This window comes from Bufo bufo, chromosome 10 (genome assembly GCF_905171765.1).
Source record: "Bufo bufo chromosome 10, aBufBuf1.1, whole genome shotgun sequence".
NCBI classification, from domain to species: domain Eukaryota; kingdom Metazoa; phylum Chordata; class Amphibia; order Anura; family Bufonidae; genus Bufo; species Bufo bufo.
The window spans coordinates 36,204,384-36,223,548 of record NC_053398.1 but is presented as its reverse complement, the minus strand read 5'-3'; the positions used below and the strand labels follow the sequence as shown (position 1 = coordinate 36,223,548).

Sequence of the window (19,165 nt, the reverse complement as noted above, 5' to 3'; positions counted from 1 at the left end):
TGGAACACAAGTGACGTGGGCGTCAGGTCTCTTTTTGGCTCCTGGGACGCACGTCTTGGCGGGATTTCTTTTGATGTCCGACTTCCTTTTTCCGGCACTAGTTGATAATACACCGGATGCGATCAGAGTCTCCATCTCCTCCTCTTCACATGTGCGATTAGGGTAGGTTCATTATAAAGACTATCTACTATTGGTTGGCCTAGATTTTTACCATATAAAAAGGAGTGACGTTACACAGTTACCATTAACCCCCAGAGGAAGCCTAAGGGCTGACATATCTGTCGGTAATCTATTTATTTTCTCTTTGCACTGCTTTGCACTCCTACAGGCGTTTATTTATATATTCAATATTTTGTCTTTTTACTATATATTTGTTTGATGTCAGTTATTATGACCTGATATCTCAGCGCTCTCTTTGGGTAACTATATGTAGCCACTGTTCATGACGTTTTATATTGATATTATTTGGACTCCATTTTTCCTTTTTGGCAGACCCATTATCAGGTAATGGAATATTTTTTGAAGCCAGATACGCCACACACGAGTCCAAACTATTTAGGTCTTATCCCCATGCATCTGTCCGTTTTGCAGATCATCTGCAAAGGTCCACTTTCAGGATGTGAAAAAAAACAAACCGCAACTATTTACATACTTTATCCATTTTTTATACGCAATGGATCGGTGAAAGACTGACCACACAGGGATGGCATCTGTGTACGGTACGTAGTTTTACCTGACCCTTTCCATAGAACCGACGCATTCTGCATGCAAAATGGACTTCTCCCGCAATGTCTGAATACACATAGAATTCAATGACTCCATGTGCTGTCGGCTTTCTACAGATCAGGCCTCTTTCACACGTCAGTGAATCACAGATGTGTGACGTCCATGCCCTCCACTGACCGCTCACATATCCATTGACTTTAATGTGTGTATTCACATATCATGGATTTCCATGAACCTGAGAGCTGATTCAAAGAATGATGGCCACATCTCTAAGAAAGCTCCCATATACTCCAGCTCTCAGACAACACCTTATCCTCTGCAAAGCACGAAGGTTTCATTCTACCGAAGAGGACATGCCTCCTTACTACGTCATATATGCTTTTCGTGAAGACTCCATTACAAGAGGGCGAAAAATGGACACATGGATTCTTCAGACATCTTCATGATGAACCACTGACCATCTTGCCATAGATGTCATCATGGACGTGTCAATGCCCTTATAAAATAAATGGAGGCACATTATGAATATTTAAAAATTTTATTTAAATAGAAATTGCCAGATATATACACACTCTACAACTGTGCTTCCTACCAATCTGCTAGGAGTTTGCTCATTTAAATTAAAAAAATAATAAAAATATCTCGGATAATTCATCAGTCCAAGCTGCTGCTGCTGAAGAAAAGTGTAAAGTGCCAAGATCCTCTTCAGCTTTAAATCAAGCCAAAGACCCCTCCCCGCCTATGGGTCACTGGGTGTCTGTACATAATCAATGTCTTTAGGTTAATGTCCATCACGTGCTGGCGCGTGACACGAGATAATATAGAACAATGAAGAGTCCGACAAGACCGGCTGACACGTAGCACAAGAGCTTACGATTATCCCGTCCAGAACGAGCCATTCCTGTGAATCGTTTCACGCTCCCGCTCAGAAGGCCAGTCACACTCATAAAGTCTGAGTCCTAGAGGAGGAGAAAACTGAATAGAATTAGAAATGAGCAAATCTACTTCGGATGAAACATCCGAAGTCGATTCGCATAAAATTTCGTTTCAATACTGTACGGAGTGAGTTATCCATACAGTATTAGAATGTATTGGCTCAGATGAGCCGAAGTTATTACTTCGGGTAATAACTTCAAAAATTAATTTCTACTGTTAAAAACCTCTTCCCGAACACTGGTTTGGTTCCAAGTTGGTACCGAACCAGAGTTCGGGAAAAGGTTTTTAACAGTAGAAGTTATTTTCAAAGTTAATTACCCGAAGTAATAATAACTTCGGCTCATCTGAGCCAATACATTCTAATACTGTACGGATAACTCACTCCGTACAGTATTGAAACGAAATTTTATGCGAATCGACTTCGGATGTTTCATCCGAAGTAGATTTGCTCATCCCTAAATAGAATATACAAGCCTGTATAAAAATAATAGTAGTAATAATACGGGGCACATTTACAATTGTGGAAAATTCTGAATTGTACTTTGTGTCAGATGGTGGGACCTGCACCAATCTCCTGAACGGGGGCCCCCCTAGAGTGAAAGAGTACACTGCGCAAGCATGGCCACCCTCTGTTCACCGCTGTGGGAGTTTAGAAAATAGCTGAGCGCTGGGTCGACTATTTCCAGCAGTCCTATAGCGGAGAATGGAGAGGTTGCCGCTACTGCGTGGTGTGCTCTCCTTCAATTTGGGGGGGGGGGGCGTTCAGGAGACAGGAGCGGTCCCAGAGGTTAAACCCGCAACTATAGGACATTGATGGCATATCCTAACGATATGACATCAATGACTGAGATGGGAATACCCCTTTAAGGACATTTCAGACCTGGTCATTAAGGGGTTAACGTGAGCTAGAAAGTGTCTAACCATACACCAAATTGATCACCCAGACTGAGCACATAACTTTTTATTTTCAGTCGAACATAACAGAGTTTTACTTTTTTACAGAACCATTCTATAGTATAACTGTCCCTATGTACAGTAGAAGAGCTTCCCCTGCAGTGAACACTTACCGCTCACACAGGCATCACCCCCAGCGGCTGCTTCCTTACTCAGCGCGCCAGGAGTACAGAAGAGGAGTTCACTGACAGCGCTGGCCACGCTGATCAGTGAGCAGGAACGAAGTGTATATATTTAATCTAGTTATGACTGTATGGTCCCCACTATATGAGAGCACAGTGAGGGCAGACACCCAGCCCCTCTTCCTAGTCAGCACAGCTCTGCGCTGTTAGGGCTCATGCACACGAACATGTGCCGGCTGTGCCAGTACTGCAGTCCACAAACAGCGGGTCCGCAATATACAGGCACTGGCCAGGCGCGCACCCATTCCCTTGAATGGGTCCGCAATCTGGAAGACACGGTGCAATGCCGAACGGAGGCACGGATCAGAAGCACTACAGAGTGCGGCCTGTCGGATGCGGAACGCGGACCCCATTCAAGTGAATGGGTCCGCAGGCACGTTCAGTGTCCTTGCATTGCGGTCTGCAGCACAGGCACGGCCTGCACACGTCCGTGTGCATGAGCCCTTGGGAAGACGGATGTCCCTTAGCAGCGCTCTGAAAAAGATGACTGCTAAGGGACATTTCAGCCCCAGTTTTCTAAAATATATATATTTATTTAAGATTACACTAATTTATATTAGTTTTGTATCTTAGAAAATGAAGGAAAAAAGCAATTCCGTCATCATAACCTGTACATGTTGTTACAGTTATGAGGACTGGCTTCTTCAATGGACACTGGGCTGTGTGCCCACATGTGGTATGGAAATCGGTCTGGTCACAGTGAACTAAAAGGGACGGGGCCTCCTATTTGGTTCCAAACTGTGCTGCAATCCACCAACTCTCACCCATAATGAGCACTCTGGTCATAAGTCAGGGAGTTTTTAAAGGGGCTGTCCAGAATCAGAAAGAAATTCCCTGAACAGCACCACCTCTGTCCACGGACTGTGTCTGGTATTGCAGCACATCCCAATCTATTTATATTGATTCCCCCCTTAAAGGGGTTGTCCCACCAAAAAATATTCTACAGTTTTCGAACCAGCACCTGGATCTGAATACTTTTATAATGGCATGTAATTGGAAATTTATTGAAGCTACTGGGGCTCATGCACACAACCGTTGCCTGTTTTGTGGTCTGCAAATTGCGGATCCACAAAACACGGATACCGGCCGTGTGCGTTCCGCATTTTGCGGAATGAAACGTCCGGCCCATAACGGAATTGTCCTATCCTTGTCCATAATGCTAGCAAGAATAGGACATGTTCTATTATTTTGCGGGGCCATGGAAGGGACATACGGATGCGAACAGCACGCGGTGCGCTGTCCGCCTCTTTTGCGCCCATATTGAAGTGCGGACAAAAAAAAAAATTATATATATATATATATGCTTGTGTGCATGAGCCCTTATTCAATGAACTCTATCTGTATAGCGCCATCTGCTGTTTGCTCTTTTTCCAATTTCTATGTCCTGCTCACTGAGACAAACACATGCTCGGTTCCATCAACTGCAGAAGGCAGGACACGCTCCCTGATCTGCCATCCCAAAATAAATCTAGCAGAGCAATGAATGGGGCGATCTCTGGATCCATGTGAGGTACAGGGCTGGTTCTAGCTTTGTTAGAAAGAGCTTGTCATGTCCTATATCATGTCTGATTTTACATCTATCATGGGATAACCCCATTAAAGGGAGTCTGTCACCACATTTGGGCATATTAGACTGATCAAATAGTGTTATATGTGCCACCCAGAACTTAAAAACAGTACCTTTGTTGTGGAAAACGGACCTTTCTTTTAGCCGAAAATCAACTTTTAACATTATGTTAATGAGCCCTCTCAAGTGCCCAGGGCGGCGTCTCAATCCTCCGAGCCCCAGGCAGCACCTCCTCAACGGCTCATAACCCCGCCCTCCGTGTGCCTCTCCCCGCCCGTTTACTCCCCTCCTCTGTCCTTTTCCACTGCAGCTGCGCGGTCAAATTCGTAGCGGGCGCATGCGCAATGCGATGCCCGCTCCTGGCAGGGCATCGCAATACCTACTGCGCATGCGCCCGCTACGAATTTGACCGCGCAGCTGCAGTGGAAAAGGATAGAGGAGGGGAGTAAACGGGCGGGCAGAGGCACACGGAGGCCGGGGTCATGAGCCGTTGAGGAGGTGCTGCCTGGGGCTCGGAGGATTGAGACGCCGCCCTGGGCACTTGAGAGGGCTCATTAACATAATGTTAAAAGTTTATTTTCGGCTAAAAGAAAGGTCCATTTTCTACAACAAAGGTACTGTTTTTAAGTTCTGGGTGGCACATATAACACTATTTGATCAGTCTAATATGCCCAAATGTGGTGACAGACTCCCTTTAAGGATGCCTATAAGAAACACACATGATGACAAATGTACCTTGGCTCTCAAGATCTATTCACATCTCACTTTATGCTTCTATCGGAGGTATGTGTTAGAGGTGTTCCTTGGCATCTACCTCTGATGGAAGCCTCCGACCTATGCCACTATATAGAAGTACGTTGGACAATGACTTCCATCGTCCATGATATACGGACAGTCTTATATTCTACACTCTCATATGCTGGCTGCATGGGGAACAAACTGAACATGTGACCAGTGCCCAAGTCTGCACAATACATCACTGGTTAGATAGTGGACAGCGGAACCTCACCATTCCATCCAGATATTGGTTTTGGTCGTCCGCTTCTCTGTCAATGTCCAGAGCGAGCTGCAGAAAGCACAAGAGTCTGTTATCAATGTGCAACCAACGCAGTGACTATGTAGAATACAAAATTATATGCATAAAACTGGCCAGAGAAATGCAGTAACTATTGGCTGTAAGATCTTCATTTGAGAAAAAAAAAAAATATAAACATCTACCTTCTCCTGTCAAAAGGATTTGCCTCCAGAAACAGCGCCACTCTTGTCCACTGGCCAAGCCTGGTATTGAAGCACCGCACTTTGCAGTTGAAAGGGACTGGGCGGCCATACCAGACTCCGTCCACAGACAGAATGGTGCCTTTTCTGGACACTTTGTGTTCTCACACAGTCTTTTGCAGGTAAAATAAATCTGGCACAGAAGCCATGTTATAAAAAATAATAATAATAATAAAATAAATAAATAGCACCTGTTTTTATGTGGCTTTTAACACAAGGCACTTACTAATGTATTGTGATTGTCCATATTGCCTCCTTTGCTGGCTTCATTCATTTGTCCATCGCATTATACACTGCTCGTTTCCATGGTTACAACCACTCGGCAATCCAGCAATGCTGGTCGTGCTCGCGCGCTATAGGAAAAAGCGCTGACCTCTCTGGTGGCCGGGACCATGGGCTAGTGCTTTTTCCTATATAGTGTGCAAGCACGACCACCATTGCTGGATTGCAGGAAACATGCATGGAAATGAGCGGTGCATAATGTGAACTAATGCAGCCAGTGAAGGAAGCCATATGGACAATCACAATACATTGCTAAGTGGTTTGTATTAAATTTCTCTACATGATGAATTCCACTTGCTGAAGTGACACAACCCCTTTAAGTGCCCCGTCTGGGACTTCTGGCATTTCCTTTGTTCTGTTCATCAGAAATAAATAGTAGTAGTGTGAACGCACCCTCCCATCATTTTTTTTCCAACATACAGGCCCATGTAAATAACCACCCCCTCACATCATACAGTCCCATGTAATAATTGCTCTCCTCCCTCCAGCATAGGGTTACTAAGCCCCTGGGGGGTCTGGAGTGAAAGCACTGCAGGCAATTATAGCCAAGTCCAATATAGTGGCTCTTCCCTGTATCTTATCACTTGGCTATAATAACCTGCCTGCATTCACTCCAGACCCCCACTACCAGGGGCCGAGAAACTCCAGGCAGCCACCTGTCCAGCATTAAAAAGTAAGTACACTTTTTTGGGTGTCATAGGGACATATCAAAAGTGCTGATAGCGGGGGTCCCAGCTCTGAGACCCCCGCTGATCTCTATAATGAGCAGTCCGAAGTGCTCAGTTGAGCACTGCTTCTCCTCTCTGGTCCCATAGAATTTCTATTGAGGCCGTCTTCACTACAGCACTCCGCTCCAGACTGCTCATTACAGAGATCAGAGGGGGTCTCAGAGCTGGGATCCCCACTGCCCACCAGGGACCCCTGCTCAAGTCCCCTGCCCAGCAAGCAAGGCCGCTTACCCTGCCGGGAACCCCCCGCTGAAGATCCTGTGCCGCTGCAGGAGCCCCCCCACTCCACATCTTCAAAGCGGTGTGCCGAATGGTCCAGCATCACGCCCAAACCAACCAATAACAAAGCTCCCTGCTGTAAGGAGCTTTGTTATTGGTTACTGCAGGCGCAAGACGCATTGCTGCGCTCTCTCTGCACCATTGACATTGCGCCCTGCGCTGATGAATGGCAGGAAAAGTCGCAGGCGTATTGGTACGTGTTAGTCTTGTTCTTAAGGCGTAAAATAGCCTGAACAGGTGTCTATGAAGTTTTCCCCCCCCCCCCCCCCCCCCCCCACAACATTTAAAGCCAAAGTGCGGTGGATTGGAAGCGGTTTCCGAGCGCAGAAACTGCACTGAAATCCGCTCTGAAAAAAAATTCCATGTAAACATCCCCTTGGCGCCCATGGATATGTATAGACACAGCAAATGATTTCTAATAAGGACACTTCAGGATTGGCGCAATCACAGCTTCCATGTCCCGCGTTCACTGCACTTACTGACTTCAGCCGCGTCACTTTGTTGGTGAGATTTTCCGCAAGGCGTTTATTCTCGGCGTCCAGCATCTCATCCACTGCTCCTGTATTGGAACCTGCAGACAAAGAAAGGGTTAAAGAGAAAATGAGAGTTATGGTATCGGCACTAGAGTCAGAGTTCAGCACATTAGCTATCCCTCTGCAGACAATGTATGAGGATTTCCGTTCTCCCTCCCTCCCCCCCTAGACAAGGATGATGGGTTCGGCTGAGCATGCACATGCTCTAAATTGGGAGAGGGGAGTAGGCTGCTGCCAGACACCTCTGTAAACAAAGGATCGGGCCTTCTGAAACCCAACCGCCCGATCCTTTTCTCCCCAACATCTGTCAGCAGTTTTGTCCCTATGACACTGGCTGACCTGTTACATGTGCACTTGGCAGCTGAAGACATCTGTGTTGGTCCCATGTTCCTATGTGTCCGCATTGCTGAGAAAATGATGTTTTATTATATGCAAATGAGCCTCTAGGAGAAACGGGGGCGTTGTCATTACACCTAGAGGTTCAGTTTCCTCTGCAACTGCCACTGCTTCACACTGTGATTGACAAGAGGGCCGGGCCTGAAGACATTTTCCTTGCCTGGCCCTGTCAATCAAAATGGAGAGGGCGTGAGAGTTTCAGAGAGAGCAGAGCCTCTAGGTGTAATGGTAACGCCCCCGTTGCTCCTAGAGGCTCATTTGCATATATTAAAATATCATTTTTCTCAGCAATGCGGCCACATAGGAACATGGGACCATCACAGATGCCTTCAGCTGCCAAGCGCACATGTAACAGGTCAGCCAGTGTCATAGGGACAGAACTGCTGACAGATGCTTTTTCTTTTCCCCCCCTTTATTAATCATTTATTTTATTTAACAAATAGAATAGACAGCTAATTACTGCCAAATAAGACCATTTCATAAAACATTAACCCCATATTACCCCTGGTGGAGAGAGGTTAAAAAAAAAATAAAAAATTATAATAATAATCTGATTTATTTTGGGAAGTGTATCTTCGGGTACTTTCACACTAGTGTTTTTCTTTTCCGGTGTTGAGTTCCGTAACAGGAGCTCAATACAGGGAAAAAAACTGATCAGTTTTACCCTAATGTATTCTGAATGGAGAGCAATCCGTTCAGGATGCATCAATTCAGTTCCTCTTACGTTTTTTTGGCCGGAGAAAATACCGCAGCGTGCTGCAGTTCTCTCTTTGGCCAAAAATCCTGAACACTTGCCGGAATGCCGGATCCGACAATAATTTCCATTGAAATGTATTAGTGCCGGATCATTAAGTGTTTCAGCAAAATGGATCTAGTATTCTGCGCAAAGATGGATCCGGTATTTCAATGCATTTGTCAGACGGATCCGCATCCGGATCCATCTGACAAATGCCATCCGTTTGCGTCCGGATTGCCGGAATCCTCTGCCGCAAGTGTGAAAGTACCGTAATCTTTTCATATGCCTTCACTTTGTTGACCAAGCTGAGCCAGTTGTTAATGTCAGGAGCGGCTCTGGCCGTCCACCCACGAGCTATAATCACTCTAGGCCGATGCCTCTTAATACAGGGTGTATGGTCAGTTTAACAAGTCTTGCCCCAAAACCGATGTCTTAAAGGGTTTCTATCACCCCTTCCTGGCCAGAGGTAGGAGACCTGAACCTGTCAATCTAGCGTGGCCACAGGTGGGAAAACAGAGTCTCTCGGAGCAGGAACACCCCCCCCCCCCCCCCCCCTCAGATTTCTGGCGTAACGGGGGCATAGTTCAAAGTAGGAATAGGCTAGTTAGGTTCAGCAGACATTAGCACAGCGCTGATGTCACCTAGCTTAATAGGGGAGATTTATCAAAAGTAGTATAGTAGGATTGGCTTAGTTGCCCATAACAGCCAATCAGATTCCACCTTTCATATCTCAGAGCCGTTATGGAAAATGAAAGGCAGAATCCGATTGGTTGCTATGGGCAACTAAGCCAGTTTTCCCTCTATGCCAGTTTTGATGTGATCTGAAGGACCAGGAGATAGTCGGTGCTGGTATCCTACATGACCAAACCAACTGAATGAGGGCACCAGATACATCCAGAGGCACAGACAGACGAGATTTAAATAGGAAACCGGACATAAGTCTTGTTCTGGTGAGAAACTACAAATCCCAGCATGCTTTTACAGCCACAGACTGCCAGGGCATGTCGGGAGCTGTAGTTCCAAAGAAACCACTCTGAATATGGGAACCAGTAGTAGGGCTCCCACCTCACATGACGTCATCCCATGTAAAGTGCGACGACAGCTCAGGAAGTTATTTCGCACAGATACAGAGTCAGACCAAACAACAGACAAGTCTCCCGTCCGTCCGTATAAACCTACAGCCAGGTAATAAGGCCAGTCCAACAGAACGGACAGGCAGCGCAGACACCACGTACCTCGGCCCCAGTCCGCCATCTTTGTTTCTTTCCACTCACTGAGCTGGCAGGATCTGAAGCGTCACACTCCCAATCCCTCCCCCTTTGACGTCAGCGTGAATCTAAAAGCCACGCCTCGTATGCAAAGAGCCTCGCTTCGCGTTGCTATGGTTACTCATAAGCTGGCTGTGTATTATAGAGGGCGCCCTCTGCTGTCCATTCCCCAAGAATATGCCTCAATTATTTCAAATCACTGGGATGAAGAGAAACAATAAAAAAAAAAATTAACTATTAAATCCACCGAAAGTTGACAACAAAATCTCAAGCAAACAAGGACAATTCAACAGCGCCCAACTACACAGTTTGGTTAAAGAATTCTATACAGTTTTTGCTGCTCCTTTACGGTGCACTTAAAGGGGTTGTCCAGGTTCAGAGCTGAACCCGGACATTCCTCCATTTTCACCCCGGCAGCTAAATCGCGCAGGGCAAAGGCATTTTCAGGAGTTTCGGTGATGTACCGGGCTCTCCATGGGGCTGCCAAGAAGCCTGGTGACGTCACCGGCACTGATGGGCGGGCTTTAGCGCTGCCCTAGCCATACTGGCTAGGGCAGCGCTAAAGCATGCCCATCAGAGCCTGGCTAAAGCACACTGCCGTGCGGAAGCTCCTGCCCAGCAGTGTGTTATTGTGAACAAAAGAGCCCTTGCCCTGCGCGATGAAGCGTATCAGAACATGAGATGCTCCGATGCCAACATCAGGGGGGCTGCCTGGGTGAAAATGAGGGTATGTCCGGGTTCAGCTCTGAACCCGGACAACCCCTTTAAAGGTGGAATGCAATGACTAGATAACGAGTGGCATAGTGTGCCCTTTGATTACATTCACATGACTGTGAAAAAAACACCAGTTAAAAACACATAAAGGGCTCATGCACACGGCAATAAAAAATTTAAAAATAAATACTCACCTCTCTTCATCACCTCTTGTAGCCTTTGCTTGGGCGTCCCGGCGCAGGCAGTCAGGAACACATCACCATGCCCTCCGGCGCCGCGTCATCACGTCATCTCACGAGACCCGGCGCAGGAGGTCGCGGTGATATAATCATGATCTCCTGCGCCATTCTATTGATTCATAGGCTTCAGGCCTGGCCTGAAGCTTATGAGGCAGAACGGAGGGGATGGGAGCCATAGGCTTCCATCACCCTCATTATACTGCTTGCTGCCTGGCACCCCCTGCAATTTGGCGCCCGGGGCAACTGCCCCACACACACACACACACGCTACGACACTGCCCTCTTGAACTCTTTTAGTGAACTCCCCATCACCACCTCCTCAGGCAGAGAGCTCCATAGTCTCACTGCTCTTACCGTAAAGAATCCTCTTCTATGTTTGTGTACAAACCTTCTTTCCTCCAGACGCAGAGGATGTCCCCTCGTCACAGTCACACTCCTGGGGATAAATAGATGATGGGATAGATCTCTGTACTGACCCCTGATATATTTATACATAGTAATTAGATCTCCCCTCAGTCGTCTTTTTTCTAAAGTGAATAACCCTAATGTTGATAATCTTTCAGGATACTGTAGGTGCCCCATTCCAGTTATTACTTTAGTTACCCTCCTCTGAACCCTCTCCAGCTCTGCTATGTCTGCCTTGTTCACAGGAGCCCAGAACTGTACACAGTACTCCATGTGTGGTCTGACTAGTGATTTGTAAAGTGGTAGGACTATGTTCTCATCACGGGCATCTATGCCCCTTTTGATGCAACCCATTATCTTATTGGCCTTGGCAGCAGCTGCCTGACACTTTTTTACAGCTTAGTTTGCGGTTCACAAAAATCCCTAGATCCTTTTCCATGTCAGTGTTACCGAGTGTTTTACCATTTAGTATGTACGGGTGACTTGCATTATTCCTTCCCATGTGCATAACTTTACATTTGTCAGTGTTAAACTTCATCTGCCACTTATCTGCCCAAGCCTGCAATCTATCCAGATCCCTCTGTAGTAGTATACTGTCCTCTTCAGTGTTAATTACTTTACACAGTTTAGTGTCATCTGCAAAAATTTATATTTTTCTATGCAAGCCTTCTACAAGATCATTAATAAATATATTGAAGAGAATAGGGCCCAATACTGACCCCTGAGGTACTCCGCTAGTGACAGTGACCCAATCTGAGTATGTACCATTAATAACCACCCTGTTTTCTATCACTCAGCCAGTTACTTACCCACATACAGACGTTTTCTCCCAGTCCCAGCATTCTCATTTTATATACTAACATTTATGTGGTACAGTGTCAAATGCTTTGGAGAAGTCCAGATATACGACATCCATTGATTCGCCGCTGTCAAGTCTAGAACTTACCTCCTCATAGAAACTGATTAAATTAGTTTGACATGACCGATCCCTCATGAAGCCATGATGATATGGGGTTATTTGCTTATTTTCATTGAGGTACTCCAAGATAGCATCTCTTAGAAAACCTTCAAACAGTTTACCCACAACAGAAGGTAAACCTACTGGCCTATAGTTTCCGGGCTCTGTTTTTGGACCCTTTTTTTAATATTGGCACCATATTTGCTATGCGCCAATCCTGTGAAACACTCCCTGTCAGTATAGAGTCCTTAAATATCAGAAATAAGGGTCTGGCTATGACATAACTTAATTCTCTTAGGATACAGGGGTGTATGCCATCTGGTCCTGGCGGTTTGTCTAGTTTAATCTTTTTAAGACTCCGCTGTACTTCTTCCTGGATCAGACAGGACACCTTTAATGGCGAATTTACTTTTACAATCTGCATTTCATCAGACAGTTTATTTTCCTCAGTGAATACATTGGAGAAAAAAATATTTAATAGCTTTGCTTTCTCCTCATCGCTCTCTGCAACTCCCCCCTCATTACTCTGTAGAGGGCCGACACCTTCAGATTTATACTTTTTACTATTTATATAATTGAAGAACATTTTAGGGTTAGTTTTGCTCTCTTTGGCAATTAATCTCTCAGTCTCTAGTTTGGCTGTTTTTTTTTTTTTTACATAATCTATTTTTTTCCTATAGTTTTTCAATGCTTCCCCGCTACCCTCCTGTTTTAGTGATTTAAATGCTTTCTTTTTGTCATTTATTGCTTTCTTTACCATTTACGTTCTATTTATCCACATTTTTCTTGTTCTTTAACGTTTATTCCCATAAGGTATGTATAGGGCTGGCGTCAGCACCCAGCATACCTGGGCAAGTTCCGGGGTCCACTGCTCCTTGGGGGGCCCACTGTGGAAGCCACTGCTTTGGGCCCTGAGGGCAGAAAGGGCCCAGGAGCAGTAGCAGGGCTGTAGCGTCAGAATGGAGCAAAGGAACATCAACAGCATGCAGAAGCCGGCTGCTGCTGTCCCCCTTACAAGCTCCTGTGCTGCGGAGCTCCAGACACACCCCCTCTTCACTCTTTCCAGCAGAGCAGGACATTTTGCTTTACAAGCTATAGACACGCTTCCTCTACACAGGACTGCTGCCTGAGGAGGAGAGACCGCAGGGCTGGAGCAGCAGTGTGAAGACAGTCTGTGAGTGAGTCTGTACTGTGACTGTCTCTTCTCTGTGGCTGTCTTTTCTCTGTGAGACAGGAGGGGGAGGTCAGGGAACTCTTTAAGCTGCTGCTGGATGCTGTAAACCAGCAGCTTCATGCTATTTAGTTGTTTTACTGCCTCATTAAGCAGTTTGCCTCCATGACACCTGCCCCTACCTCCCCTATATCCTGTCCTATCTCATCCTCATGGAGCCCTTGCTGTCTCCTTTCCTCCCTCATGTATTCAGAGCTCCTGTTCCACCCTCCGATCTCCTATTGCTTCCCTGCACAGACCTCCTGCCACTACTTCTTGTATGACCCCCCTTAGAGCCCCTTCCACCTACTTTCTGTGTCCACCGCTTCTGTCCATCCAGGACCCCGGGCCCCTGTCTCACTCCTCTGCCTCTCATTATGGTAGTTTGTAAACTGCATGCACCAAGGACCTTTGACGTCACAGGGTCACGTGACTGTGCCCCCCACCCCGTACTGTGCCCCCTTATACCCTGCATTCTACCCTCTTACCATACCCTGTACAGTGCCCCTTGACATTCCCTGTACTGTGCCCTCTTATACCCTTTTATCCAGTTACTGTATGGTGGTGCTATCCAGTTACTGCATAGCATAGTTATCCAGTTAATGTATGGCGGTTTTATCCGGTCACTGTATGGAAGTATCCAGTCACTGTATGGAGGTGTTATCCAATAACTGTATGGCAATAACTGTATCCCCTTCCCTGCCCACACCACCTTTTTTAGACCTGGCATGAGTGGGGAAAAGTTGCAGATTGCGGGGCAAAGGACCCTTGCGCCACAATCTTTGTCAGAAATACGCTTAATATAGGCGCGATGTGATGTGAACCCACCAGGGGGGGGGACGTACAAAAATTTGCTGTGGGGCCCAGTCAGTTCTAGCTAGTGAGGTCCTCTTATACAGTATAATGCCCCCAGTGCCCCCCAATTAGTATAATGATCCCCAATGACCCTCCATTCAGTATAATGACCCTCAGTGACCCCATTCAGTATAATGACCCTCAGTGACCCCATACAGTATAATGACGCCCAGTGCCCCCTCCATCCAGTATAACCCCCAGTGTGAGGGCCACTGGAGGTCATTATTCTAATTGGTAGTGACTGAGGGACATTATTCTGAATGGAGGGCCACTGTGGGGTCATTATACTGTGTGTGGGGCCACTGGGGGGTCATTATACTGTGTGGGGTACCACTGGGGGTTATTATACTGTGTGTGTGGGCATTGGGGGGTCATTATACTGTATGGGGGCCACTGGGGGTCTTTATATGGTGTGGGAGCCACAGGGGTACATGTAAATGTAAAAAAAATGCCACAAAGAGGCCCACTGCGATTTATCGCCCAAGGGTCCGCATGAACCTGGAGCCGGCCCTAGGTATGTACCTCTCACAATGAGATTTTAGGATGCTTTTAAAAATATCCCATTTTGTGGATGTATTTTTATTTTTGAGGACTTTGTCCCAGTTAGTTAGGCCTATGGCCTCTCTTAGTTGGCTAAATTTAGCTGTTTTGAAGTTTGGTATTTTTGTTCCTCCCTGAAGAAACGCTCTTTATGAAAATTGGAAGGTTATTACTTTATGGTCACTATTTCCCAGGTGTCCCCCAACCTGCACATCTGTTGTTCTGTCAGGTCTATTGGTTAATACTAAGTCCAGTATAGCCGTCCCTCTAGTCGGGTCCTGAACCAGTTGGGAAAGGTAATTGTCTTTGGTTATTGCCAAGAACCTGTTTCCTTTATGAGATATACAGGTTTCAGTTTCCCAGTCTATATCTGGGTAGTTGAAGTCTCCCATAATAACCACCTCATTATGATCTCCTGCCTCGTCTATCTCATTTAGTAGCAGATTTTCTGTTGACTCTGGTATATTAGGTGGTTTATAGTAAACTCCTATTAGTAATTTATTATTGTTTTTGCCTCCATGTATTTCTACCCACAGTGACTTCACATGTTCATGTCCCTCACTTATATCTTCTCAGACTGTGGGCTTTAGACAGGACTTTACATAAAGGCAGACCCCTCCCCCTCTCCGGTTTTGGCGATCCAGAGGCAGCTCTACCTCACTGTTCTGAAGTAACTTGTCCTGCTTTGTGATTAGGACAGGTTTTGTGTTAACTAATAGGACGGAGGCCATTTTGTTTCTCCTAATGATTGCTTCCTAGACAAAATGAACCATTATAGCTAATGAAATGCATGTGGGAATATATTTATACAAAATTAATATTTAAGTATTTTCATTTTCTTAATTCCCGAAGAACCCCATTAAGACCTGCGTTTTAGACGCTAGTCTTAATACCCCTTTGCGCTGGTGCATGATGCACCTAAGCTATGTAGAGGCGCCGGCTGACCTAAATCTAGATTTAGATAATGTTTATACGCCTAAAACAGCCAGCTGGCCCCTTTCCCCTCCCACACAACACCCCTTTGTTAGACCTGGCGCGAACTGGGAAAAGTCGCATATTCAGCTGCCAATCCCCTTTGTGACCGAATCTGCAACAGATATACGCCAAAAATTGGCATACCGTATATCTAATAATAAATGACCCTCATAGTTGCCAACTGTCCTGAATTTGACAGGACTGTCCCTGATTGTCAGAGACAGTCCCAGCAAATTCATAATGTCCCGGGCCCAAAATGGGATAGGCTTATACAAACCACTCCCACAAGTGGGTGTTCTTGGATGGGTCAAGGCATTCACAGGGGCGGAGCTTATATGCCCCTATTTTACAAAATGAAATGTTGGTAAGTATGCAATAAATAGCGCCTTGTAGTGCTCATATAGTGCCATAAAGTGTTTCTAAATGCATAATTACAAGCAGATAGAGAGCTTGGCAAGATACCAATCTTGTGGGCAGCAGGGTGGCTCAGTGGTGAGCACTGGTGCCTTGCAGTACTGAGATCCTAGGTTTGGATCCGACCAAGAACAACATCTGCATGGACTTTGTATGTCCTCCCTGAGTTTGCGCGGGTTTCCTCTCGGTACTTCAGTTTCCTCCCACACTCCAAAGACATACTGATAGGAAACTAAGATTGTTAACTCGATTGAAGCCAGCCAGCGATGATAATGTCTGACATGTCCTATCATTTTGCGGAATGGACATACGGAGGCATAAAGTACACGGATCATCCTTGTGCTTTCTGCATCCATATGTCCGTTCCACAAAAAGATAGAACATGTCCGCAAAATGTGGAACACGGACGCTTTGAAAACAATGTGTCTGCAAATAAAATGTGGACGGCATACGGACCGCATCTGTATTTTGTGGATCTAAGATTTGCAGACACAATAGGGATACAGTAGTGTGCATGAGGCCTAAGAGCGTGCACCCGCGGTAGATGCCTTCCTCCCCAAAACTTGCATTATCAAAGAATAAAGGTATCATACTATTATTACTGCATGGTAAATGGTGTAAATAAAATGGCAACAAAACAAATGGCAGAATTGTTTTTTTTCCATCCACCCCCCTCAAAAAAATAAATAAATTATTATATATGTAGCCCAAAATGGTTCCAATAAAAGCTGCAACTCATTGTGGAAAAAAATAGCAGGCCATCGTACAACTAGGCCAATGAAAAAAAGTTTTAAAAATAATGGTTTTTGGAATGCGACGATCAAAAAAACTAAGTTTGCTTCGTCCTGAAAGCCTAAAATAGGTCAGTCCTCTGGGTTCTCCTGGAATAAAGCATTGATGACCTATTCTTAGTCATCTTGATTGAAGATCCCGCGTGAAATATTGCATGGTTTGTGATGACGTCCTCACGGTGGCAGGCGTGGTACCATCATACGTCACTGCGCATGAGATTTCGCGCGGGATCTTCATTCAAGATGGCCTCTCTGAGCTCAAATGGATAAGGTGAATAGTTGTTTTTTTTACGCCATTTCATGAAAAATCAATACGTTACCATGAAGCATGAGGAATTCCGGCTTCACGGCGAATCAAATTTTCCCTGAAATTTGGATTGAAGTCCACCTCGGATACTAAGATTCGCTCAACCCTAAATATAACTTTCAGAAAGTTCAGAATCTCAGCACATCTGCTTCTGGCTTTCTTCTCTCTCAGCTCTCTGTCTGTACATGTGCAGCAAGGCTCCGCCCCTTCCTGCCTTTTCTTTTTAGCAGTACTTCATTAACAACATAACACTGTGTCTGGAAACAGGCAATCACATAATGTAGTTGTTGCAATACGCAGAATAACTAGACTTTTGTACTTACCGTAAAATCTGTTTCTCTTCCGTTCATTGGGGGACACAGGCATTGGCCATGGGTATAGCTGTTGCCGCTAGGAGGCGGACACTAAGCGCACACAGTGTAAGCTCCTCTATACCCTTTCTGCAGGGACCAAGCTAATCAGTTTTATCTTAGTGTCTAAGTGTAAGATCCTCCCTCTTCAGCTATACCCTTCCTACAGGGACTAAGCTAAATCAGTTAGTGCAAGAGCAGTAGGAGAAGCCAGACACAAGAAAAGCACACTATGTACAAACCCAGAACCACACAGGCCCAAAAAGGCCCTTAAACAAAAGAATGGGTGGGAGCTGTGTCCCCCAATGAACAGTAGAGAAACAGATTTTATGGTACGAACAAAAATCTAGCTTTCTCATCCGTCTCATTGGGGGACACAGGCTTTGACCATGGGACGTTACAGAGCAGTCCCCAAGGGTGGGCATAACAAGCAACCCTCCCGTCAATCAGAGAACCGCCGTCTGCAAAACTCCACTCCACTCCTCCAAAGACGCGTCAGCAGACGCAACGGTGTGCACTCTATAAAACTTGGGGAAAGTATGCAAAGACGACCAATTAGCCGCCTTGCACACAAGGAGGGCCGAAGCCCGATGATGCACCGCCCAAGAGGCCCCCACTGCCCGAGCCGAATGAGCAGTCACCCGGAAGGGTGGGGCCCGGTCCTTAACGCGGTACACTTACACAATAGCCAAATGAATCCATCGGGAAATGGAAGTCTTCGACACTGCCAGCCCTCGTCTCAGCCTCTCTGGAATCACGAACAGATCTGAACGGCTCGTACCAAATCCAGGGTATGGAGCAACTGCTCCTGAGGATAAGACAGGTCCGGACAAAATGAAGGGAGAATAATCTCCTCATTTAGATGGAATGCCGACACCACCTTCGGCAGGAAGTTGGGCACAGGGCGAAGGACCACCTTATCCTGATGGAGGATCAGAAAGGGCGACCGACATGACAGAGCAGCGAGTTGTGACACTAAGCTAAAACTGATTTAGCTTGGTCCCTGTAGGAAGGATATAACTGAAGAGGGAGGAGCTTACACTGTGCGCTTAGTGTCCGCCTCCTAGCGGCAACAGCTATACCCATGGTCAAGGCCTGTGTCCCCCAATGAGACGGATGAGAAAATGAGCATTATTCCAACAATAACAGAGTCATAAAATACTAAGGAATCCACAACTTTATTGTAAAAAGTGCATTTGTGCTTTTTACATTTAAAACATACCTTTGAGGTAGAAGTTACAGCATCCACCATTGAGTCACAGTATATTGGCACAAGCACAGAGGCGTTATTTAAAGGGATTCTCCAGTATTATTGTGGGTTTTATCGGATCTGATCATGTAGCTTCTTGTACATCTTTTCCAGCCTTTTTTTTTACAATTTGAGCTTTCCTGACCTTTGAACATGTAAACAATTTACTCTGGTTTGTTTCCATCCAATATGTAGCATTTCCTGTTGCTGTATCCAACCAAACCCATGATGCACTTCTCCTTTCTCTGCCACGGCTCCAGCACCGCCCCTAACAACACCCAGCTAGTTTATAGCTC

General features: G+C 45.9%; 1 protein-coding gene across 1 annotated transcript; it reads right to left on the bottom strand.

Moving 5' to 3' along the window:
• Positions 1–1,254: 1,254 nt before the first annotated feature.
• On the bottom strand, positions 1,255–9,915 carry BET1L (Bet1 golgi vesicular membrane trafficking protein like). The gene is made up of 4 exons (XM_040409402.1): positions 9,830–9,915; positions 7,409–7,500; positions 5,375–5,431; positions 1,255–1,685 (listed from the first exon to the last, which is right to left on the bottom strand). Exons 1-4 carry the CDS (start codon positions 9,846–9,848, stop codon positions 1,518–1,520), a joined length of 336 nt encoding a protein of 111 aa, XP_040265336.1. The 5' UTR covers positions 9,849–9,915; the 3' UTR covers positions 1,255–1,517.
• Positions 9,916–19,165: the final 9,250 nt, after the last annotated feature.

Excerpts from the sequence above, each read along its gene's own strand:
- BET1L (XM_040409402.1), bottom strand. Across the intron at positions 5,432-7,408 it reads AAGTGACGCGGCTGAAGTCA|CTCGCTCTGGACATTGACAG; the intron begins GTAAGTGCAGTG and ends TGCTTTCTGCAG. Across the intron at positions 1,686-5,374 it reads ACCAATATCTGGATGGAATG|GACTCAGACTTTATGAGTGT; the intron begins GTGAGGTTCCGC and ends CTCCTCCTCTAG.